Here is a 26061-nt window from a genome sequence, read left to right as displayed (position 1 = left end):
GTACTCCATCATTATGATGCTTTGCTCGGTTCCACAGAACCAAACAAACCTGACCTAATGCCTCCCCTGTGTGTGTGGGTTTTGGGTGCACCCCAGCATTCCACAAGAATCCACAACAGAGTCGTGATGTGTCACACAACAGTATTGGTGTAATGCTATTCTGCGCTGGTCTCCCTCTAACACAGATGTTAATTCACCTACCTCCAGTCCCTGCAGGACAAGAATGCCCTTGAAGTTTTCTAATGAATTTGCGCTTCTTATATGTGGGGACACAGACACAGGAAAGCTGTGGAAACAGGCAGTCTGTTATGATATGTTGATATTGTCCTCAGACTTCCACAATAGATTCCTCTGCTGAAGAGGCTGAATAAGTCCGAACTGGATTATTACCCAGCTTTCGATAGAAAAAAAGGTAAATGTTGGTGCTAGTCCTTCCTGAGGAAGCACCTGCAGGGCCTGGCCAGCCGCAGAACTTTTATATTTAGTTGTGATTGTTTAAACCTGCATAACTGACATACACTGTGTTCCTAACAAAGCAGTTGTGAGTATTCCTGTAAATTTATTCATCAGAAAGCAACCTTGGTCTCTGGCCTCTTCTCAACCAGGGTGATATGATTTCCCTGCCAAAAGGGCACTGTTATTTCTTTTCAAGCCACAAGTCACAGGTTCTCCTCTACTTGGCCAACAGTGGTTCCCCATTGATATTTCTGGTAAAAGGCTTTCTGCTCTGTGTGCTATTCCCCAAACCTTGGACCAATGCCTTCATATTGTCGGTTTAGTCTATTGTGATGCTAATGTCTGCCGGAGACCCTTGAGTCATCTATCACGGATGACAGGAAAGCTGGAGCCATTATGTTGGCCCATGAAACACACACACATAAACACATGCACACGCATACTGGGCAGACAGGTCAAGATAACTTACAAGTGGAAATAATTGATCAGCACAACAGTTTTAAATTACAGGTTTGTGGAAAAATAAACATTTTTGTAATAATGTAATGTTATTGATTTATCTGTTGCTTGTAATCTTTGATTAGTAATACCAGAGGAGTTAAAGAAAGAAAAATGCTCATCAAAAAGCGCATGATAAGCTTGTGGTTACTTTGAATCTTCAATTAAAAGGAGAGAGGAGAAGCAAACTCTCAAACACACGGAGGGTTCAGTTTACACTTTTTGATTCTAATTCTTACCGATTCTTATTCAACTCCAAAATGGTAAAAACAAAAGAGGTCAAAGCGATGATAAAGTTTAAAAAAGAAAAAAAAATTGATTCTTCCAAGTAGTGTTAACATAGGATTTCATAAACTCAAGGATATCCACTCTGCTAGTATTCACTGAGTAAACCTGTTGACATAGATGTATGGTCATCTAGGGGTGGGTATGGTTGTTTGACCAGCAGTAGGTAGGGCCATATGCCTATAAAAAAATCAACTAAAAGGAGCTGGAGACGACAGACTGAGGACAAATTTAAGTCGGAGAAGATATCAAATCCAGTAGGTGGTGGTAATGTAACGTATATGGATGCCAACCGCTATAAAACTCCAAGGAAGAAAAGGATGAACAGGGAGCATGTGTTCGCAGCTCAATAGTTGTTAAAGCTGCCCTCAGTGTTCTCTGTGGTCAGCTTGCCCTTTATAACCAGTGAGATCACCGTCTAAATGTGCAACCTGAGGGGCAGCTGATTAGCTGCCCACAAGCATCGCCATTTGCCTTCTGAGCATTTACCACGGTCCATCTCTCACACTGTGGTAGCACGACGCACAAATGTAAACAAACCACTCGCTGGGTTGTCGATGCATGACGTACTCATGGAGACATGGGACGTCCTGGTGTCCTTTGTTTACAGTGCCACACTTTTAGCGATTCCTACCAGGTACATGTTGACTTCAAGAACTGTTAAACAGAATTAAATTGAGTGTGTTCTCAATGAGTGATCATCATTTTTATTTTGATTCCCAACTCTGTATACAAGAGGCTTGAACTGGCAAATATGTGGTATTTGTTCTTGGTAAATGATTAACTTAGAAATTTGTTCTGTCAGCAGTCAAAAATATTTGAACGCATTTTTCTTAGACGACCCACTTCGTCTGAGAATGTCATTCAAAGAGGCAAGAACTGTAACAAGGACTTAATGATAGCTTCGTCCCAACAGGTCAGGCAGAGTCACGCATGTGTTCTGGGAGGCTGCTGCTGCCTCAGACCCAGCAGAGACGGAGAGAGATCTGCAGACTGAATCTCAGCGAGGCCCTGCACTGTCTCATGGCAGAGTGCTGGTCCAGATGTGACTGTGGTCATGCCTTCATTAGGAAAAAAAGCGCTGTTACAGGAAATGGATGCTTTTAAAAAGAGGAAAAAGAAAATGCTCGAGCTGAGCAGTAAAATATTGTTATTGCTGCTCAAAGGATGTGACCAAGCCAGTTAAATTGTTTTCTATCCTCAAATCAACCTGTTACACAGGCTCATACAGACTTTACAGAATTCAGAGATTTTTTTTTTTAATTAAAAGTCAACACTACTTTACTCATGATTAATCAAGGAATGTTGGTTTGTTTTGAAAAATGCAAAATTCATCTATTTTACGTATTTGCTCTGTATTTGGTATTGTAAATGTGTGTGTGTTTTTTTCTTTCTGTTGATTAAAAATTGAATCTCAATCCACTCATAGAAGTTTTTGGGTACAGTGGAGTATCAGAGATCGGGGCCCAGGCTACAATAAAACACTGACGGCATTTCCACAGGCTGGCCGAAGGCTGACCAAGAGGCCCATGTGAACCCCATACCTTCATCTTAACTCCATTCAGCCAAGAAGCATTTTAAGGTCATTTGCTTTGAGACAGTGTAACTAGAGTGAGATATTAAGCCTCTCCAATTTTGGATGGATGGATGGATGGTTGGATGGTTGGATGGATGGATGGATGGATGGATGGATGGATGATTAATTGCATCTGATGATGACAGCAGCTGTACAAACATTATGGCCGAGGATATGTGTTACCTCAAGTCAGAGCTTTATTTGTTGTTAAGGTTCATGAAATGTAAATTTAGTCCCCAGTGGTCTTCAAGAAGCTTATGGGAAGTTATTTCTGGGTGTGGTATCTCTGAGGTTGGTCGACATTGTTAATCACAGTCTCAGTGGGTGTCTGTCGCAGGTTCCTTGGAGAAAGGATGTTGAGAGCCAAATTGGATTTCTGACTGAATGAGGAATTGGCTACTTGGGGAAGGTTCGGGGAAAGTTGAGCCACCATCTCTTTGTGGGGCTGCAACTGGAGTGTCATTCATATATCCTAGCTCCTCCATAGTCATTGAGATTCAGAGGAGAGTTTGCTCTGGCCAGGTGGTCGTGCACATCTGCTTGGGGGGTCACACAGTAAATATTTAATCCTCTTCCTGCTGCTCTGAGTGACAAGATCAGCCCATAAAGAGTTAATTTTCTCAGCTCTCTTGAGGACTTTACAACACCCTGGGAACTGACTCACTTGTAGCTCTGTCGATTTAATAGACGCTAAGATAGCGTTTCGAACAGCTGTTTTAGTTGAGTAGATCACCAAAGGGCTGATTTTGAGATAACTTCCCCTAGTTCAAAGATGATATGATCACTTCTGCTTTGATTCTTTGCTTTGAGCCATATTAGAATTGTACCAGTGGAAACCTGCATCTTATAACTGTGCTCAATGTGTTTGTGGTTGAACACAATAAACCTAAAAGTATCAACAAATCCAAAAATGTAGTGTATCTATTTTGTTCCTCAATAATTTAAGGTTTTATTGTGTGTGAACTTTACAGTAACATTTAAGACAGATGCTTTTAGTTGACTTGGTCTGCGGTCAAAGAAATCACCATTTTGAAATTGACCTCAAAGAAATGAAATCTATTTCTGTATTACAGTATTACTATTCATTGCAGATGGACGTATGACTTAAGTTTCCAAAAACCTTACATATCGGCCATGTTAGAAACATCTGAGATCGCCCTGAAGCAGTGTTCTTTCAAACATATTGCTTTGATTTTTTGAGTCACAAGACGTAAGTTGGACATTTTGGTCAAATGTCAGAGGCAAATATCTTGTTGGAAGCGTCCCAGCTCAACATTGCACTAATGGTGTTTATGGCTTCACTCGACTGGTCCAGAATATTTATTTTTCTGGGATAATGTTTCAGGTTCCTTTTGTCTAGTGGATTATGAAATCTGCTAATGAACAGTCAACAAATATATGAAATAAATTTCAAATGCTTAAATTTCACACAAATGTTCATACATGAATGAATCAGAAGTGTCTGGTAGCTTCAGACCGTCGTCATTGTCAAACCTGTGAAAATACAGTTGTTGAAATTTGCAATTTCCATCATCATTATGTGATTCTGAAATTAACATCAAGTCATTTTGTGGCTAAACTCTCATCTTTAATTGGGCTTCATTGAAATTCTCTTGAACTGGAAAAAGAAATCAGTCAGGAGAATAGAAAGATCCCTGAACGGTGTGTGAAAATGATGTGAATGGACCTAAACACACTCGTGGTCCATTCACATCATAATAATACACTGGATGGTCTTTTAATTCTCTGTACTTTTTCATCATACTTGCAAATAGTTTTTTGTCATGTATTTATTTCAAAAAGCAAAAAACATATGTGAACAAAATGAAGTAAAACCTCCTGAGTTCCTCCTCCATAGTGTGTATGCCTGCTTGGATTTAAAATCATTTTCTATCGGGGTCCCACTTATTAAAATATTCAACTTGACCTGATTGCCAATACATTAAAATTTCTCTGGAATAAATCAATGGACTTTTCTATTTCATGCATAACCTACTGAATTTATCATTGATTCTTTTAAACAGTTCAGCATGAGGACCAATGTGTTGCCTTCTGAATTGTTTCTGGTGCTTCAAATGTTAAATGTTTTAAAATCTGCAAATAGTAACATTTAAATTTTGACGTTCTGAAAACAATTTTCTTTCAGCCTCTACCGGATCTATGAATCCCAACATTTCCTTTAGTCCATACGGTGCTTTGGGATGAATACAGTCGAATCAGTACAATTTCTGTTTTAGTTTCCGAATCAATTTGCACCTATAAAATCCAGGTGGAGAAAGCAGACTTTAGTATGTGCTAAACATTTCGGTCTTAAATGTGGAGTTCATATTTTTTCAGCAATTGTTGATTTGCTGTACTAACACAGGACACACTGAGCTTTTTTTTTTTTTTTTTTTTTTTTCTTTTTCCCCCCCAAGCCTGGTGAAAAGAATGAATTATTCAACAGCGAGCAAGCTTTCAGCTGACCATTTGTGTGCTTTGATCTTGGAATCAGGAGTTCCCATCAATGCTTGTATTGTCATGTTGCGTTTCCATTGTGTATGAATTATTGAAATCTTTACCCATCTGCTAAAGTTTACGAGCTCGCTGAACAGGTAGACTGGAGCTGTAAAGCCCGAGATGTTGCTCATTTATCACGAGAGTTATGTGGTTGTGTTTGCGGCCTGAAATCCCTAAAAGGTCCACTGTTAAAAGACTTTCTGGGTCAACGCTTATTCAACTTTTTGTAGAATACACCTGAAAATAATGTAGTTGAAAATAGAGAAATAGAGCAGTGAATCCTGTTGCCATCATCGTTAGGCTCATTTTTGAAGCTGTTGTTCTAATCAAGGTTTATTCTGTTTTGTCCACTCTATTTAGTCCGAACCATTAGACACTTCATTTGTGGCAATGTTGCGATTTGCTTGTGATTAAATTGAATAAATAAAATAAACAAGAATAAAATAATAACAGAAATGAATAATACAAAATTTGAAAGATTTTCTGTTTTTGAGATTGGCACATTTAAATAGAAAGCCTTTTATCGACTAATCTTGCAACCAAACACTTAAAAAAGCTTCTCTTTTTTTTTTTAAACAACAAAAAAAGAAGAAGCGCTAGTTAAAAGGAAAGCTATGGGATTAGACTGGGTCTGGGTGCGCTAGCGACTAGAGGGCTACATAAGGCCAACCACGTCCTTCAGTTACTAGCCTCTGTGTTTTGCCCTCTTATACCATCAAGATTTACTCTTTTGTCACATTTTGCGATCTGTGATCTGCTGCTATTGATAGAAAAAAAAAAAGCCTTTTCCTGTGATACCTAATAAGCAGCTTATTAGCAGTGTGGTATGTTGTGCTCCCTTTGTGTCCTAATGAAAGCCAGACCTTTAATTGATAGTGAAATAAATGTAGGAAAATGCTTCATTGTATTGGGGGTTTGGTGCATTTCACAGAGGAGTCGAGCAGATCCATGGCATTGGTTGGCTACAGATGAACACGTAATTAGAGTGCCTCCTTACCTATAATTTGTGTAATAGTTTTGGTTGGCGGCATGTTATTACCATATGAAAGGGCTAAGCAGGGGTCATGTGCATTGCAACAACAATTAGAGCAGAGCTGAGGGCAGAAGAATGTTTGGAGCCATTGTTAATTGGAAATCTCTACAAAGCTATGCGTTAATTATAATTTAGTCAGCGCCGCACTGTTTTAAACCCAATATATTCAGTTGCTGCTCTGTAACAGTATGAACAGCAAGGTCTGTTTCCTTTCAAAGTGTCAGGCTTTGAAGCGAATGAGATTGAATTAGATTCATTTGAAAGGCTGTGCTGCTGCAGGTTTTTTCATGCAATGTCATATTACGGGGAAACTGTACCTGGCTTGTTTTATAACCTGTACATATCTGGTGATTTTTAGAGAATATCATTTACAAATTGGGTTGTTTTAAGTTTTTGACAAGAGGTCAGTGTCGATGATGGAAAAGCATATCACTAGATTTCATAGTCCTTTTTGCAATATAGATAAAAATGATGATATAGACAAATATCGTCTTTTTTGGCCAAAAGTCACATCCAAAAAAATGTAAACATGGATCTAAAATTTTTTTTTAAAAATGTTGACCATCGATTACTGAATAATAACAAATTATTTAACTAAAAATGTAAATCAAAAATCAAAATGTACACTCCAATATTCAGAGTACTAACTTCAGAGTACTAACTCTGGATAAAAATGGAGATGTAAAAAAAATACTTTTCTTCGATAAACATGCAAATCATTTTTAAACTGTATAGAAAAAATAAATCGGCACAATATGAAGAATTCTCATCAAGAGGAGGATTTGTCACTGAGTATCACATCAGTGTTAAGATATGCCAAAGCCCCACTGTGGCTTGAAGTTGTAATCATCAATTTGCTAATAAGTCCGTTCACTGCGTCGTTCACACGGAGGATTCTAAAAGTGATTCAAAGAAATATCTACCTGAACCTGCGAACACTATTTATCGGGGTGTTGAAATATAACACTGACCTTTTAATCAGTTGTAGAGGTGAACAACGTAAATTAAAAATAATTTTGCTGTTCACTTCAGTTGAATAGTCGGAATTATTAAGTGTATAAATGTCTGAAGGAGAAAGGAAAATCTGAAGACGTGTAGAAGTTGAGTGATTTCACGTAGTGACAGACGTTAAAAACCCCCCGTTATTGCTCTTTCTGGTTTGCGGTTGATGTGTTGTGTGCTTTGCTTTCCAATGTAAACTCAGGTTTTTCTCAAAATGTACATTGGGGTTTGAGTGCTAAAACCATGAGCAACCATAGTCTATATATGACTGCATGAACACAACTCTGTTTATTCCATTTTCCAATCTGTGCAGGTCGGAATGAGCTGATTGCCAGATACATCAAGCTGCGGACCGGGAAGACGAGGACTCGGAAGCAGGTAAGACGAGAGAGAGCTGGTCTCCATTACGTGAATGAATAGAGGGCTGCTGGACATAGAAAGGGACAATGCTTGGCTGCTGAGGGGACGGACAAATCCCCTGTGAGTGCTGTGTTGCACGAGCAGATGTCCCTGGATTATGACATACCCCAAATTGTCACTCTTAGTGGCACTTAAAAGCAAATATAAGAGCTGTAGTTGTAGTGAATTTGTGAAATAGTAACAACAATACAATTATTTAATAGCAGTTGGCAACCTTCGATTTAAATGTGACCTTTCATTTACAATAAAACGTCGGTGAGATGTCACTGAGAAATAAACAGCCGGTGTTAGTTTAGTTTTCTCTGTCATGACTACATCAGAGGCCGTGCGCTGCAGTCGAAGGCTGTATAAATGGGAGGATGGAGGCTGCTGCCATCTCCGATGAAAGGGAAAGTATTTACTGTAGACTCCTGCTTCATCTGACCAGCTCCATCTCTGGACCTGCTTTTTTTAAGATTAGTGGTATTACAAATAAATCAAATCGCCTGATAATGAGTAGCGTCGCGCTGTTACACTCATCTTTGGGGCGATCGGGAAATCCCCTCCGTGACCAGCACTCACTTGAACAGCAATGATAAACAAGCTGGGGTCTAAAGTGACATCGGACCACTGTGTGAATTGATGTGATTGATCAGTCTGAACTAGAAAGGACGTGTGGTTTTTCTCTCTCTCTCTGACTCTTTTCCCTCAACACCAAATCAGATCGGGAGGAAGAGGAGTGCTGTTGTTTAGCTTCAGTTACACCAAGAAATACGTCTTTTTATGTTGTGCTCAGTTTAAATGTGTGAACAACTGCTACATCTATTTGTGTTATCATAGGTTAATGTGAGGATTGTCTTGATTAATGAAGGAGAGTGACAGTGAAAAATGTGGATCTCTATTTTTGCAGGGGGGAGGGATGCACGATGCCAAAATCACACTTCTGACTTTAACTGATGGCAGATGTTTACCAAGGTCCATGTATTCTGGGTAAAACGTGATTACATAGTTTTCACATCATGCAGATCTAAGAAAGACATTTAAACATTTGAGACCAGATTTGCTCATAAATCATTTATTGTTGTTTCTTCACTGTGGTTGATGAGCAAAGAAGAAGAGACTTGGCTAAAAATGGACAGATACAAACATCAGCCATCAGACCGACACAGCATCAAAGTGACAAATATCCTTCGATACCGACGCTGATGTTATCGGGCGTCCCTTCTGAAGATGCTGTCTTCTGATGTCTTGTTTTTTCTTAGCAACGGCCAAAAAGAGGGCTGGGCAACATGCATATGTTATATCAAATATCGCCTCACTAATAATATTGAGAATTTTAACACAGATTTGTGGTCTCAATCAGTGCTAAAAGCAACTATTATGGCAGATTTGTTGTCAGAGTGTTTTGAAATGTCACACTTTTCATCAACAATACGACTGACATGATTTTGGGATGTGATATTCGAGAAGAAACGTCATATGTACATACATACAAAAATTATATTTTTGTGATATTAATTTGTGCCCCATATTTCCAGGCCCTTGTCCAAAACTCAGCTATTAAATGATCAGTGATTTAAAATCCTCATTCTGAAGAAGCTGAAAATGAATGGAATGAAATGGCAAAAAAGGCTAGAAAATGGTTGACATTCATCAACAGTGAATTATTGTGTTGTTATTTGATGAATTTTTATATATCGACAGATTAATATTGTTGCAATCTGCTCATCAGTTACTCCACTAATAATACCCACTAAACACTCACCTTGGGTGTGATTTGTGTAAATGATGATGGAGGACAAACCCCCCCCCCCCCCGCAAACCAGTCATAAATACAATATTTAACTGCTGAATGTTTCATGTGAGAATATATAATAATTTTGGACTGTGTGAACACTGGAAGTAAACTTGGCCTCGCCGGCTCCCACCAGAATACTAGACCAGCCAATTGACATTCAGTACACAGCAGATCACATCTGTGTGCTCTTAATGTGTGCTAAAGGGGCCTGCATCCCCCTTAATCAGTTCACTTAAGTGACGACAACACACAGCATAATGCTTTATTGGCTGTTAGCATGGTGTGTGGTTTAGAAATGTTTCTGTCATGCACCTTATATCCCTGAAGTGTATTAAAACAAAGAGATGTGTTTGTATTTTTCTTTGGCTTTTTATTGTTTTGTTTTGTTTTTCTTTTCTCCTTTTTTTTAATGGAGGTGTCTAGTCACATACAGGTCTTAGCAAGAAAGAAAGTTCGAGAAATCCAAGCAGCCATTAAGGTACGTCTGGCTTTGCCCAGTTGTAGGGGGCTTTTCATTGCCATGGTTACAGGCTCTTCCTTTGTTTTCCTCCCCTCCCCTACCCCGCAGGTGTCTAGTCACATTCAGGTTCTTGCCAGAAGGAAATCTCGTGAGTTTCATTCCAAGCTAAAGGTATGCGCTTTTCTGCTTTTGGGCTTGTTGTTGCTATGCGTCTTAACTTCCTGTTTCCCGTGGTGATGCTCTGATTTCCCCTAATCAAATCTTCTGCTGACTCAAGTCCCTTCAAACGTTGTAACAATGACCTCGGCCCGTCTTTCACTCACACTCAGGCACGCTGTCACCGTCTACTTGATCTCACCTTGATTTTACATGCCTTTGCTTTGAGAGCAGCTGTACGTCATAACAATGATAAAGAAAGACATTGTTATAGATTAATATTACACACTCCAAAGGTATCATTAGATTTACTAGATCCTGACTGATGAATTATGAAAATTTATGTTTGAGGAAAAATAAACCAAGTATTTGCTGGTACACCAATTTGAACCCCTCATATCTAAAGATACAGAGAAAAACTGATTGAATTTTTGTAAACGGATAAAAACCTTTATTTTTCTTGCAGGTTGAAACTTGAAAAGTAACTCATGCCTTTGGCATCTATTTAAAATGACCTGCTTTTGCACTAAGTATTTAAAAAAACAAACAGTAAATAACCCCAAAATGATGTTGACATGCCCACATGTCTTAAGGTTCAGCCATGCGATGCAGTTAAATTATTAATTCAATTTGCTCTCACAATTCTTGCAGACAGCTGCTCTGTCAGGCAAAGAGGGTGTTTGAGCTCAGTGCAAACATCGCTACTAACAACGCTAATACGGACAATGCTAACATGCTATTAGTGGGTACAGTGCTCAGTATGTTCACTATCCTAGCATAATGTATTAGTCTGCTAGCACCACTGGTAAAACTGAATCAGATGGGAATGTCGGCCTCAGTTTTGCAGATAAATGCAAATATTGTTTAACATTTTTGATGAAGTTCAGTGGAAAACCAAAGTCATCTGTCCAACTGTCATTGAGATTTTCTGAAAACCACAAATGTGATCACTACCTTTCAGTCATACAGCTCCTCCCTGTTACCTCATTCTGGAAATGGTGCACTGACTGATGCACTGATGCTGATATGCACAGGGTTTATACAGCATGAAAAGAAAAGACAGAATTTACATATTGCAATTTTCAGGCTTAAAAATATAAATGAAGCTGGAAAATGTATCTTTTTAAAAAAAACATGTATAAATATATATATATATATACATATATACAAATTTATATATTTGAGTGTATTTGGTTTGAAAAAAATATTTTTGTTAATATTGTTTTACTTCAGTAAATGTAAAAGTTGTATTAAACCATTTTGTTTGTCACTTCAGATAAATGTATAATGCTAAATTTGGACATTTAGATTTCTCTGCCTTGTTTATGAGTAAACAGACATTTCAGAGACTGAATGGTCATGAAAATGTTCCTCATAATCATGGAAATTTAAAGGTACAGTTGTATGAAACCTGTGTATAATTAGTGTAAACTAACATTAATCAATACAGTGACCCCTGTGAAATGATTTTGGTCAGGCTCTTACTTTGACCCTGCACATATTTGTAATATTAAAACAAAAATCCAAGTGTGTACATGTTGGGAAGCATGCTGGCATTGGCTGTCGGTGAGTGGCTGAGAGCTGAAGCTCAGAGGAACTCTAAGCAGACTTCATATGTCAAGGGCATGGCAAACAGGTCTGTGTTTAAAAGATGAGGGGTTACGACTCTTCCTCATTTGACAATGTAACCTAACCACACCCCCACACCCCACCCCCCGGTCGCTGTCAGGGGCTCACCGGTGTGCACTGAGAGTGGAGAGTGGCCGTGAAGCTGGCTGTTTCTGAAATGTCCTCTGCTTTCTCATCCTCCTCTCAGTCTGTTGATAACTCTTGGCACTCACAATGCCATGGCTGACAGTTGCTTTCTTCCTGCTACTTCAGATGTCTTTTCAGGGCGTCCTCATTCAGAAGTTGGGAAATATTTTAAAATCAAGAAGGATTTTTGGACGATCACTAAACTGTCACTGAAGGCATTTAATGATGTAATGCTTGTCTACAAAAGGGAACCATATGTCATTCATTTCAGTTTTTCTTGGGCAGCTGACTATACATTTTGACTTTCACACTTTGCTTCACTCCCAGTATTCATCAAGAGTTAATGACTCCTCATTAGTCTGCGTGTGTTTCGGCGTGTGTGTGTGTGGGTCGGTGTGTGGGTGTGTGTGTGTGTGTGGGTGTGTGTTGAGAGAGGCCAAAAGAGTCAGACAAGCCGCTAGCCACATGAATGCCTGGTCTTTCACAGGCACAGGCAGCTCTCTGAGGAAAAACAGACGGCTTTTGTATGAATCCCTGTCTTTTCTCATTTAAAGCAAATTAGAGTTCAGTGGCCAAGAGAAATACAAGTGTGCCCTTCATTTTAGGAGGCATCAATGAAAACCTGCTGTTTCTGATCTTGTCTATGGCATTTCAGTGAAATTACGGTCATTACTGTCCTGTTGTTTTGTCTCGAGTGACAACGACTGATGAGATTAAAAAAAAGAATTATAGAGAGAATATTTGCCTCAATTATCATGTGTAAATACAAATACCGTAATCCTTTGTTACCAAGTGTAGCACGTAAACTGTCTGATGATGGCCTTGCAAATTGAAATGGACTGATTTTCAAATGTTTGGAGCTGCATCTTTGAGAAGTTGCTTAGCACAGACCTTAACAGTCAAAAAAATGATGCACGTTTCACAATATATGAACTGCAAATTTACACTGTAACCTTGTTTGTTCACATTTAGGTTACAAGTATGGTAAGTATTTCCGATCTGTCTGTGTGATGCCGTCTGCTGTTATTTTGGCCTGCCTCGTTCTTCAGCTGCTAGTTGTGCATTTGTGCTCCTGCCATAGTGACACAGTAGCTGCTGAGTGTGATTTCCCAGTTTTTTGGCGTCTTTGTGTGTCATCATACTGTTGTCATAGTGTGTCTGGACTCCATCAGCACCTCTTGCCAGCATGCTTACCTTTAGCTTCTGCCACCAGTGAGTCTGCATGGTTTTGCTAGTGTGCTTTGGGTTGCTCAAGTGTGCACTTTCCTGCTGTATGTAAGCTGAATATACAGCATGTCTGACTTTTTTTTTTAAATTCATATTAATTCTGGATTTGGGTCATGAGATTGACAGGTGGATTGGTCTACAGTGATTCGAACTCTGCATCGGTCCATTGTGGGGAAGAGGGAGCTGAGCCGAAGGGCAAAGCTCTCAATTTACCGGTCAATTTATGTTCCTACCCTCACATACGGTCATGAGCTTCGGGTAATGACTGAAAGGACGAGATTGTGGGTACAAGCGACCGAAATGAGTTCCCTCCTCAGGGTGGCTGGGCTCTCCCTTAGAAATAGGGTGAGAAGCTCCGCCATCCCCTCCTCATCTGACTCCTCTAGATGAGGAGGAGCTTGAAGTAGAGCCGATGCTCCTCCTCATCTAGAGGAGTCAGATGAGGTGGCTTGGGCATCTGGTCAGGAGACCTTGGGGAAGACCCAGGACATGTTGGAGAGACTTTGTCTCCCAGCTGGTCCCGAGAAATAGCTGGAGAGAGGGAGGTCTGGGTTTCTCTGCTTAGGCTGCTGCCCCCTTGACCTGACCCCAGATGAGGGGAAGAAGATGGATGGATGGATATAATTTTGGAGTTGGACTCAAAAAAATTGAAATACTCACAGTACTACCCATGCTCTGAGTGTGATTTAGCCTTCCATTAAGTCAAACCGTTTACCAGAACACAGATTCATCCTGCTAGTTTTACAATCCTCTCGTCCAGGCATGAACGAAAAAGAAAAAAAAAAACACAACTAGCAAGAGCTGTGAAAGACTCTTACCTGAGTGGGATTTGTGTCCTTCAGTTTCACATCACAAATTCTTTGCAATGTTTAGATGTTTTTTTCACATACATTGTGCATAATTGCAGCCTTGATAGACGTAGTGCTGAATGAGTTTTTAAAAAATATTTTAGTGGGGCATTTTAGTGAACAAGCAAACTTTCATTTAAGTGCATACCACCGCTAGCCTTTGTATATAGGAATCCGGTTGTCATTGTGTGGCACATTCCATTTAAAAAAAAAGCTTACATGCTGATGCATCATCTTTTCACCTGCTTGCTGTTGTGAGAGAGGTCAGTGGTGCTTTCAATGTGTTGTTCAGAGTCTGGCTGTTGCTACCTATGCAACATGCCCCACCTCCCCCTCTTTTTCTGAGCGAGCGTTAAGCCTTTTGTGACTACTGTTAAAGGACCAGGCTGTGAAGGACAAAGCCCTCCAGAGCATGGCCTCCATGTCCTCGGCTCAGATCGTCTCTGCCACAGCTATTCACAACAAGCTGGGCCTGCCAGGGATCCCGCGCCCAGCCTTCCCTGGAGCAGGGGTAAGAGCCTCGCCGGCACCCCACTATTGATCAGTCCTGTCCAGCTTCACCCAGGGCAGACAACCACGCCAACACCCGGTCCAAATCACATTACACACCACAGCTTTGCACAACTGCCCCCATCAGATAAGCATATGATCAAAAGGAGTGGTCGTCAAGATAACTACGTTCCCTGAACAAAGCCGTGCTCATCTTGTCTTTGTTTGTCTTTTCTCTAATTCTCTAGTTATGGCAGGGTATGATATCGACTGGTCAGCCAGGATCCTCACAAGAGTAAGTGTCACACTTTGTTGTCTGATTAAATTGGGTTTTGAAAAAGTTGTTGCCTCAGATAAATAAACAGCTGAAGCCTCCCTTTAAGTGGTACATTAGTGTTGAGCTATGCTGTTTTATGGTTCTGTTATTTTGTGTTCCAGCATCAAGCCTTTCACCCAGCAAGCCTATCCCATCCAGCCTGCAGCCTCAACAGCTATTTCAAGTAAGAATTTACACTATTTACAAAATAATGCACCAACACTGTACTGTTTACTTCGGTACGCTATGTTGAGCTCGGTCATGAGGAATTTTAAAACCTGGGTAGGTGTTAACTTGTATTTCTTTTGTCTTACTAAGAAAAATGTTACTTGTTGTAACACAAATATGTTGATAGATTGTGAAATACTCGGGAGACATATTTACAAAGGCATGTTTGAATGCTTTGAACCACCAATAGCCACCCCACAACATACCAGATGGCTCAAAAGGTCGCTGGTTTGATCCTCACTTCCCCAAAGTGTCCTTGAGCAAGATATTGAGCCCCTAATAGCTCCTGAAGGGCCAGCAATGGACTGGTGACCCTCCCAGGGTGAACCCCTCCTCTCACCCAATGTCAGCACGGATAGGCTCTATCGCTGACCAACGCATTTAACAACAAATGTAATTATCCTGGTGTCACTTCAGGCTACGAGCCCACAGCAGCTGCAGCTCCGACGGCACCAGCGTGGCAGGGCCGCTCTATTGGTACATCTAAACTCCGATTGGTGGAGTTCTCCGCCTTCCTAGAGCAACAGAGAGACCCAGACTCAGTAAGTAAAGCATTATTCTAAAACATGAAGTATCACTGTCTCATGGTGTTCATTCCCACCTCTTATCATGCTGTCCTTGCTTCTATAAATACACTGGGACATTTTCCCAGGCTAAGAGTCAGCTGAGGAGGCCAAAATAAGCTGAGGGGAGAAGCATGACCTGTAGGGACACATGCTGCATGAAAACCTGCAAAAATAATGAATGATCAGATCTTTATCAGTTCCTCAAAAAGCCTGCCAAAAGTATATGTATATTGTAGACAGCAGCAAGACAATCTGAAGACTCATACGACTTATCAGTCGCCTCAAATCTCCTGATTTGATCTAATTTCTGTCCACATTCTTTGCGTTTTTCCTTTGTTATTGATGCCACATGGCAACCGCTATCAATCATACATTCAGTTTAATGTTTTAAAATTGTTACATTTGCCCTGAAGGCTGAATGCTGGAGAAGCACCACATGATGCAGCTTCATATGGTCACAACAAGGGCAGCAAATCTCTGAAAATCAAATGTTATTCACTGATTGGCTGTTTTTCTCTCTGCTTTTGAACAGATCAGTTCTCTTTCATCATATCTCTAAAACAACCCAAGTAGTCTTTGTACAGAAAGCAAGTCCTTCAATAAATTGAACAAACCTACCTTGGGAAAAAACAACAACAAAGGACTCACCTGCTTTTATTATTTGTTTTTAGGATAATTGTAGTTGCACCTCTATCAAACCTTTCATGTCCCCTTACTCTTTCATGGACAATATATACATTAGATGCCCGCATTACAAACACATAAAGATATCAGGTTGAGGGTTGCTGATTTTAAAGGCAGCTTGTAAAATCAAATACGCCTGATTAACCAGTTTGTTAGTATGAAGTCTGAGTGTTGTCAGGTTCAAGTGATATTTCACCAAAAACATGGTGGCCTCATGGCCAGCGATTACAACAGAAAAACTCCAAAAAATTTTTTTTTTGACAAACTCTCCAACACAGTAATCAACAAACACTTTAAAGATTTCAATCAGCCTCCATTAGCTTTAAGCTAAATATAAGTGTTTGCCTCTTTCTGTATTTTGGAGTCACAAAGAAGTGATGCAGGAGGAAAAAGTGTCTTTATGTGCTCAAGGTAGATTTGAGTACTTGAAAGGCAAAATACACTTCTTTTATTGAAGTATTGCGCTGAATGGTCTGCAGCTGTCAACTGAATGATGTTTGGGTGAATAGTTTTTTGTATTTAATCATGTGGGATCTTGAAATTCAAACCATAGATTCTGTATAAATGTGGACGCAGCTTATAAATGTGAACAATGAAGCCAAGTGCCTCAAACCTGCAGTTTTGAGTATCGCAGGGGGCGCATACATCTGTAAAAAAAACAATATCTGCTTTTGTTTATGTCATTACAAAAGGACCCCGAATTTGAGTTCTGCCCTCCAAAACAAATTTGCCCTATGACTTCAAGTTCTCAATCACTAGTTTACCATTTTCTTCGATCCAGTAGTGATTGTTTTGGTAAAATAAATAAATAGAGATAACTCAAGGAAGTCCTTTGGGTGTGGCTACCTTGGGACTGGCTAACTTGGTGATCTCTGTGTATCCAATCCAAGAGGATAGCAAACTCAGGGCTTCAGAATGAGAGTCCATCGCACCAGATAAGTCCACCCTTTTATACAGTCTATGATTGAAGCCTTCTGTCAATCTAAAGTAAAAGGATTCCACCAGTTTCATCTTCTATTCAACTTTTTTTTCCCCAGTACAACAAGCACCTCTTTGTACATATCGGACAGACAAATCATTCCTACAGTGACGCCCTGCTGGAGTCGGTGGACATTCGTCAGATTTATGACAAATTCCCAGAAAAGAAGGGAGGACTGAAGGAACTGTATGGAAAAGGCCCCCAAAATTCCTTCTTCCTCATAAAATTCTGGGTAAGTATGATATGTAGAAATAGATAGAATAAACAAAAAACATGTTTGGGATGTTCCCAAGCAAATAAACATGTGAATGCAAATGGTGATATATGGAAGTCAGCATAATGAAATCTCAATAAATTCATTAATTATGCAGTATGTAAGGCCCAATGCTAACTCACTGATATGATATGATATGATATGATATGATATGATATGATATGATATGATATGATATGATATGATATGATATGATATGGTATGGTATGATATGATATGATATGATATGATATGGTATGATATGATATGATATGGTATGATAGACGTTCAGCTTGAACATGTTTTACATGCATGGCATCGTAGCTGTTTGCTGGCATAATGCTGCCCAGCTCCATCTTCAGTGATTGGGTTTAATCAGTCCACATAGAGAAGATTGCTCACTAAATGTTTGCTGAATGCACTCACACAGAATGCTATATTTGGACTTGCATAGCAGGAGAGCTTTTGATCAAAGCACTCACTAATTCAGTGTAATATCTCCAAACAATGGAGTGACCGGGTTGCACTCCTAATGGCTGTTTAAACATTGCATGTATTTCCTCCCTGATGCAAAATGCTAACTAGCGGCAGCCAACAAAGTAGACATGATGCACTTGGACCAAGTCCCCTCAAATTCCTTTTGAAGTGACCGACCAATCTAAATTTCAAATGAAAGACAGAATCTGCACAATAATGAATGTATCTGCTTTGCTTAATGAAGGAGGAGAATGTTGTAGGAGGACGTCTCCTCTTTTTGTATCCATAATGAACAGGATGTTCGGGGCATAGAAAGGCTGCCCTCTCGGAGCATACCCGCTCAGCCTTGTAAATCAGTCTTACAATGTATCTCTGCCTAATCCTCTTCAGAATTTTCTTTTGGCACTTAAACATACATACTCAGGCACGGTCAAAATACACTACTTTTATATTCAGTGCACAAGGATGATCTCAAAATCTTGTACCAGATATTGTCCAAGAAGTGATTACAGCAGAACTCAATTGACGATATTCCTCTAAAAGACCAACTCCAGTCATTTGCTGTGTCCCAGTTACATACTACTGTTTATGTATGCACTGAAAAAAGTTGCTCTTCACAGGAAAATGATGTCACATGTCTGTCCCTGGAAGAGGGAAACGATAAGAAGTGATTGAGTTTATCTGAACATGATCAAATGTAATAGACTGAGGTGTGTACCTTTAATCCACCGTGTTTCTGCACCCTGTTCACCTACGTTGGTTCTGCTCTGAAAAGTGACCAGGAATCTATAAGGGAAATGACAAATAACTTGACAATAATCAGATCATCTCTGCACATGCACTGAATACAACCCAACCCTGGCCTTCTGTTTGCTACCTAAACCCTCTATAAACTTAGGGGAGATTGCGCTTTTGCAGTAAGAACCGCATCCTGTGGGCGTATGGTAATGCTGTCAAAAAGCCACCTCACTTTCCTAACAAGTGTATGATTTATTTTCTCAGAAAGCTGTTTAAAAACTGTTACCACTGTTATCCACAGTATAGTTTTAGTGCAGATTTTAGTAACATTTATTTGGTTCGTCCCACAGCTCTCCCAGCCCCCCAAAAAATAAAAAACAAAAAAAACAACCACATTTTACAATTATTTTTCCCAGGTTATTTGTTTTACATGTGAACAGCTATATAAATCAGATTTTACACTCTGACTGACTGACAAATGCCAACCAGTTATCATAAAGTTTGGCCTGGTGTTTATCTCAGTGTCTCGGGGTGCAGTTCAACACAGAAGCACAAATGATAACAGCCTGCCACAGGAACCTCATACTCAATCAACCATCCCATTTAGTTTAATCAGTCATGTTGCATATTTCAACTGCTAAATGTACTTTGTTAGTTTTCAGTGAATTGTGTTTGTCATCCCTGGGTGGCTCAAGAACATTTACACGCTATAATTTCAGAGATTTATGAAATATTACAATATATCCTCCGGATTATGGTGATATTTTAGGGTTAGGGTAACCCTTGGTTTAGCAGCAAGACTGACTGATTTATAAAGGAATTCATAATATGTTGTGGTGAAGGTTGCAGGATAAAAGGTGATATTCCCACTTCCAAAGATGTGGGAAGAAATGGTTTTATCAAGCCTGAGTGTGCTGAGGACTTGTGTTTGGCTACTATGACACCTGTTGACCTTGAGTTTTATTAGTTATGTGACACATACTTGCTGAAGTGCTACTGCATATTAAACATTTTATTACGAGTATTTGATATTATTCACTTCTTCGACTTCAATGCATTTGAAAAAAAGATTTAATTTATGTAAACTGCTTTTCACTTTACTCATTTACTAGATTTGTCTTGTCTATGTGTGTGACTACAACTCTGTGGAGCCTCAAGATTCACCAGCAAATGCTCTCTGCCTTGCAGGCTGACTTAAACTGCAACATTCAAGATGATACTGGATCCTTCTACGGAGTCACTAGCCAGTATGAGAGCTCAGAAAACATGACCATCACATGTTCGACAAAGGTGTGCTCCTTTGGCAAGCAGGTGGTCGAGAAAGTTGAGGTATATGGACTCAAATCCTTCCAGTTTTTTCAATAAATTAAACTGATTTTTTTTTCAGAGCTACTTTTGTATTTTTTTTATCCCTTTGAACACATTTCTCTGTTTTCTCAGACTGAGTACGCACGGTTTGAGAACGGACGATTCGTCTACAGGATAAGCAGGTCCCCCATGTGTGAATACATGATCAACTTCATCCACAAGCTAAAACACCTGCCAGAGAAATATATGATGAACAGCGTGTTGGAGAACTTCACTATCTTATTGGTAATCACCTCACTGACCTGAGTGGGCCAGACCCCTCTCCAGAAAGCTCATTCTTCTTCTCCTCTGTGCTGTCATGGTGTGTTGGTGGCTCCAGCTGGCATGAAAAGAAAAATGTGGAGAAAAAAAAATGAAGCAAGGTTTGACTGGGCTATGCGATGAGTTTTCTCGACATTCCTCTCATTCCACAGGGGATGAAACGCAGTGTGAGGAGCCTCATTATCTGCAGTGGGAGAGGCAGGATAAGAGGGGGCAGGGACCCCTGTTATTAGCCATCACATGGGGTCTTAAAGTGTCATTCACCACCAGTGAGGAAGCAAAAAATACACAGGCGTAGTGTCATAGGTTGTTATTTTGAAAACACAACTTCATAACAGTGCAGATGAATAAAGGACTCATATACACCTGTCATTTCACACACAAATGTGTATTAATCCTCATGCACGCTTTAGACCTTGTGCAGCTTTTACATTTTTGGTGATGACGTGGAGAGGAATAAAAACGGTCAGGGGTGGAATTTGCTCAGGAATTATTTTCACTGATTAGGGGTTTTTAGTCTAATTATCTGTAAATAATCACGTCATAGGTGGCAGATATGCTTTGATACACATAAGGCAAAATTTTATTCAACCTGTCTTTATTTAGAAGTGATTTTGAAGTTTTGATAGGAGCCCAGCGAGATATATTATTACCTCTCATTTGTTGGTCATGAGTAGCCTAGTAGTACTGATATTCTTTTCTCTTTTTACTCGACATGTCTCTATGTCCAGCTGATTGTTTGGGTATGAGCTCAGCTACTACACTCAACCTTGCAAAAAAAAGAGAAAGAAATAAGAACATCCATACCACATTTAAAAAAAACAGGTTTAAACACTTTGGTTTTTATCACTGGTCTTATTTCTGCTCTAGAAGTTGACCATAAACACACGTGGTTAAGCCCTTTAACACTGTTTTGCCTGTTAGTAAAAATGTCTGCTAAGTGTTGGCGAAAGTGTCTCAAATGATTAATAATAATAAATAATTATTATTATTATAATTCATAATAATAATCATACCAGTCTGGTTGGAGCACCAACTGTTGCATGGTTAAACTTCAGGTCAGGGATTTTTTTTGACTGCCTCTAAAATAAAATGAGTCTAAAGTGATAAAATTGATGTCAAAAGTCAAGAACAACAGTATCAAGTAAATGAAATATACAGTATCAAGTAAATGAAATATACAGTATCAAGTAAATGAAACATACAGTATCAAGTAAATGAAATATACAGTATCAAGTAAATGAAATATACAGTATCAAGTAAATGAAACATACAGTATCAAGTAAATGAAATATACAGTATCAAGTAAATGAAACATACAGTATCAAGTAAATGAAACATACAGTATCAAGTAAATGAAACATACAGTATCAAGTAAATGAAATATACAGTATGTAGATGTGAGTGTGAGTAGTATTTGACCGTCTGCTGTCTTGCAGGTGGTGACAAACAGGGACACCCAGGAGACCCTGCTGTGTATGGCCTGTGTGTTTGAGGTTTCAAACAGTGAGCATGGCGCCCAGCATCACATCTACAGACTGGTAAAGGAGTAAGAGGCTCCAGGCCCAACCCCCAGCACTCCCCCAACCCACCCACCCCAGCCACCCCCCCCCCCCTAAAAAAATGCCCTCTTTTCATAGACTTTCCAACCTCAAAACAAGTGGCAGTGCCTCTACCTGAAAGTGACACCTACAATGCTTTTTGGTCATGGTATTGGGTGAAGTCAGTTGTTATCAATTTGTTGTTTTGTGTTATATGACTTCAGCTGTGAATTGCAGGACAGTTGTTTAAATTTTGAAATATGTTACGTTCTGTTGGGTGTAAATGTGGCCGTTCCTTCAAGAATTTACTAGATTAATTTGGTAAATGGAAATATGTGTGTTGTCTTCTGCTTTATTATGTAGAATAAGAAAGAAAAAAATAACGTGCTGGCCTTTTCTACCAGTGGCCTGATGTGGTATATGTAATATGTTGGAGTGTGTTTTGAATGTCTGTAGTTCATAACATGTGATCATACATACTGCGTACAGACATGCGCCAATAGACTTCCAAAGAAACAAAACACTACATAGACAGTCGTTGAAAGCAAGTCATCATAAATATTGCTAAATTACTGCTATTTCTTTCTGTCTCTTAAAAATCCCTAGTGTGGCACTACGAGTCTTAGACACTAACAACAGAATGAATGCACTGTGAAAAATACTACATTCACTTAGCTGTCATCTTCTCCTAAATGTAGGAAGTCTGACCACCTGCTAAGCATTTAGGTGCTGCACACGTGTCTTTCCTCTTTGACAACTGATAAGATCATTTTTAGGTTTTGAGGCAGGTAAAAGTACTGCTAAAAAGGACTTGAAAGTGACTCTACACCGCAGAAGTGGATTTGCTTCTCAAGAACTCACAAATCGTGTTTTCTTTTCTCTCCTGCATCACTTCTTTGTAACTGCAGAATGCAGAAAGGGTCGTGTATAACTTGCTTAAATCTCAAGGGGACTGATGGCGAGCAACGGCTCCAGCAACAAAACAACAGAGAAGCTGCCCAAAAATGTCTGCTTACAAGCTCTGGAATTCATCGTCCGGTGTAAACCAATTCTTCTTTGTCCAGCTGTACGCTCAGTAAAGCACAAAGACTTTGGTCTGAGCTACAAATTCAAAAAAAACACTAGTACCTCTCAGTTTGGCGCTCATCCAGCTGGAGCATTCTGTTGAACCTTATTGACGCTCATCCACACTTGATAACAGTAGAATTAAACTTAAAGTGTTATAAATGTTTTGTTTTAGCTTGAATCGAAGTGTTTATGGATGATTGGGCGTCCAGCCAGATGAAGAAAATGTGGATTTTAACAGATGGCTCATTTGTCAGCATATGTTTTCGAATAGTTCCATTGTTGTTGTTAGCCATCAGTCTCCATTAGCTTCAACCTAGATGTTGCCGGCTCTTTCCGCATTCTGAAGTAATGAAGAAGTGATGCAGCAGCAGCAAAAAAAAAAAAAAAAAAGACACCATTTGTGAGCACATGACAAGGAAACTACACTTTGTGGGTGAAACTTTGCTTTAACCAGACGCTCATCTTAATCAAAAGCACTTTGTTCTCCTTCCTGCCTTAGTAATGCTTTGTTTATTTTTTCACGTTGTTTTGATAATAACAATTTAAATAATCTCAATGCTACAACATCATTCCCAGCCAGCAGGTCGTGTAATATATGCCACGGCTTTGCCCCTGAAAGACACTATCACCCCAACCGCCTCTGGGGTCTTGGTGTGATGGAGTGTTGCTGCCTACATGTTCACACTACATTCACATGTTTCTGTGGCCTACACCAATCCTGAGCCTTAAACATGTTTCAACTGTGTGAACTCCCAAAAAGCCACTAAAACTGTGATCTCTATGCGGGAAGACTCTTTACATGTTTGCATACAATCTGCCAAAGTGTTCAGTGCCTTAGCGTATATTCTAACATTACCCTTTGCTTTGTTTTAAGTCTAAAATCAGATTTACGACAAGCAAAAAAACACCAGTGTAACACTTGGTCATTTCCCTTTTAAGAAAAAAAAAGAAAGTGTTTCCTATGATTGGTACACTCCTAGTAAGGGTTTCTTTTTTTTTCTTTTTCCTTTTTCTTCTTTTTTTTCTAGAGGGCAGTACACTTAAATTAGGTGTCGTCAGGCTAAGACGCTTCAGATTCAGATTGTTTCTGTTCCTCAATTATCAGCCTTCTTCTAAGGGTGCACTAGAAATACAGAGTGGCTGCCTCTCCTGTTGAAAAAGACCAAAAAAAAAAAAAAAAAAAAGAAGAATTAAAAAAAAACAAAAACAATCTTTTGTCATGTCCTGCATGGTAGCAAGGAAGTGCCTTTGGTTTAAAAATTTCCAGCTTCAAAAATAGCAACACAAATTAAAGATAGAATCTTGCAAAACCAAAAACGAGACGTACGTGAAACCAATCACCACATTGCCTTTTTTAAAGGATTGTAATGATGGCAGGGCACAGCTGGTTACTCCTAATGATATATTCCTTTACGTTTCATTGTAATGAGTTCAGAAACGATGTATTTGAAGATTTTTGTTTTGTTTTGTTTTGCTTGAGGTCAAAGGCTAAACACTGCAGCTGTCTGCTTTCTGCACACTTGCAGGTTCAAGTGTTTCTTTAAAAAAAAAAAAAAAAAAGGGTTCTGAGAAATATTGTAGTTTCTTTTTCTGCGACGACACATTCACACGACGTGAAAAACCACAGAAATATCCAACTTTGTTGCCTTTGATGATGCCGACGAGTCCGGCACCGACAAGCTTTTATCATTTCTATTTCACTTCAGAATATTGACTTGATAGAGGATTCTAACGTAAATGTAAGAACAGTTTTAATGTGGTGAGAAACCGGCCCCTTAGCGGGCGAAAAGATTTAAGAGCAAATTCAGAAGTGTGGACGAGCCCTTCGAGGTTGATACTTTTCACCATAAGGACCATAGCTATCAGACACTTACTACTTCTTAAAAAGAATTATAATCATCTGAAATATTTTACTATAAAAAATGCAGACAGTGTCTCTGGTGAATGCGAATAAAGTTCAGTCATTCAGTATTTTTCCACAGTCCTGTGGACACAGTGGACTTTCTGTGTTTTCCCTGTGTATCCGTTGACATTTATTGATTACTTTGTGTGTTTTCTTATCGTTCTTGTATACAGATGTGCTTGCTTTTGTGATGAACTTTGTTTTTTTGTTTTTATTTTTTTATATTTTTTTGCAAGCCTGACAAGATGGTAATTGTTACTGCTGGTACATTCTGACATGTTTCAACACTGATAATAACAGCAGGACTGATGCCTTCTACGGCATAAATGTCTAGTGGACCGTTATGATTACAAAAAAAAAAAAGGATGCTCGATTAAATCAGCTGAGTTGAGATATCATGCTACAAACATATCAGAAGTTTGGCTCTTTTTATTTGTAATTTTTGTCTCAGAGTAGGTACTGGTACCTTTTTTTGTTTTGACCGTTTTCAGATGGTGGCTTTAAAGTGATTTTTTTCGGCTCACATAGTCATATATACTTTTGGGTTTTGTGTGCAGATGTTTTTTTGTTTTTTTTTTTGTAAAAAGGTGCTTTGTACAAAATGATATCTTAGCTTTTCTTGGTACAGATGTGTGATATCTTTTCATATCTACGACAATAATGTGTAAGGAAGAGAAGCTCTGCAGTGTCTCTGTGTTCTGCATATGGTCTTGTCTTTGCTCTGTAACATTACAATGCCTTCTTGATAATAGTAGATATTTTGTAGCTTTCTAGATACTTTGTATGTATGCAATATTGAAGTTAAATAAATTTGAAAACTACCAGCTCTTTTTCTTTGTCAGTAAATAGTCTGTAGCATTAATGAGCTGCATGGACGGTGTGGCCCCATCCATTGAACTCTCAGTAGAAAACCTTCAGCGCAACAGGAGATGGAGCGTCTCACTGGGTGTTAAAACTGTGGTTCTGCTTCGCATGTGTGAAGCTGTAGTTGCAGCATCCAACACCAGAGGGAGACATTGCTCTGCTCGAGGCTTGCTGGTTACACCAGGTCCACAAGTGAGGACAACTAATGTTGATGGAGTTTCATAAAAGTGCAGTCATGTCACATTTTAATAGCAGAAATAACGCAAATACTAAAAACCAAACCAGTGATTATATCTGGACTTTTTTGAACAGCAGCTAGAGTAATGAGCGATCA

General features: G+C 39.3%; 1 protein-coding gene and 1 long non-coding RNA gene across 12 annotated transcripts in view; one reads left to right on the top strand and one right to left on the bottom strand.

Annotated features, from left to right (window-relative positions):
* tead1b (TEA domain family member 1b) overlaps nt 1-25703 on the top strand; it is a 49522-nt gene extending 23819 nt beyond the window's left edge. For 3 of the 11 annotated variants that reach the window (XM_086183244.1, XM_086183229.1, XM_086183235.1), the window contains 11 exons: nt 7663-7727; nt 9962-10177; nt 12890-12901; nt 14372-14503; nt 14730-14776; nt 14920-14981; nt 15443-15567; nt 17313-17486; nt 19911-20051; nt 20163-20315; nt 21791-25703. In XM_086183244.1, the coding sequence (XP_086039370.1) occupies nt 7663-7727; nt 9962-10177; nt 12890-12901; nt 14372-14503; nt 14730-14776; nt 14920-14981; nt 15443-15567; nt 17313-17486; nt 19911-20051; nt 20163-20315; nt 21791-21904 (1241 nt within the window). In that variant the 3' untranslated portion in view covers nt 21905-25703. The remainder of the gene's footprint in view (nt 1-7662; nt 7728-9961; nt 10178-12889; nt 12902-14371; nt 14504-14729; nt 14777-14919; nt 14982-15442; nt 15568-17312; nt 17487-19910; nt 20052-20162; nt 20316-21790) is intronic. The other 8 variants (XM_086183259.1, XM_086183268.1, XM_086183307.1 and 5 more) reach the window with 8 other exon arrangements.
* LOC147269347 (uncharacterized) lies at nt 15719-20377 on the bottom strand. Its single transcript, XR_015109878.1, has 3 exons — nt 20333-20377; nt 18703-18770; nt 15719-15754 (listed from the first exon to the last, which is right to left on the bottom strand). It is a non-coding gene; the product is annotated as an uncharacterized LOC147269347 (long non-coding RNA).
* Nucleotides 25704-26061: the final 358 nt, after the last annotated feature.

This window comes from Aulostomus chinensis, chromosome 2, assembly GCF_037954235.1.
Source record: "Aulostomus chinensis isolate RoL2024-O1b breed Wild chromosome 2, RoL_Achi_v1.0, whole genome shotgun sequence".
Taxonomy (NCBI): domain Eukaryota; kingdom Metazoa; phylum Chordata; class Actinopteri; order Syngnathiformes; family Aulostomidae; genus Aulostomus; species Aulostomus chinensis.
The sequence above is the reverse complement of the archived record's forward strand: the minus strand, read 5'-3'. Positions and strand labels throughout refer to the sequence as shown.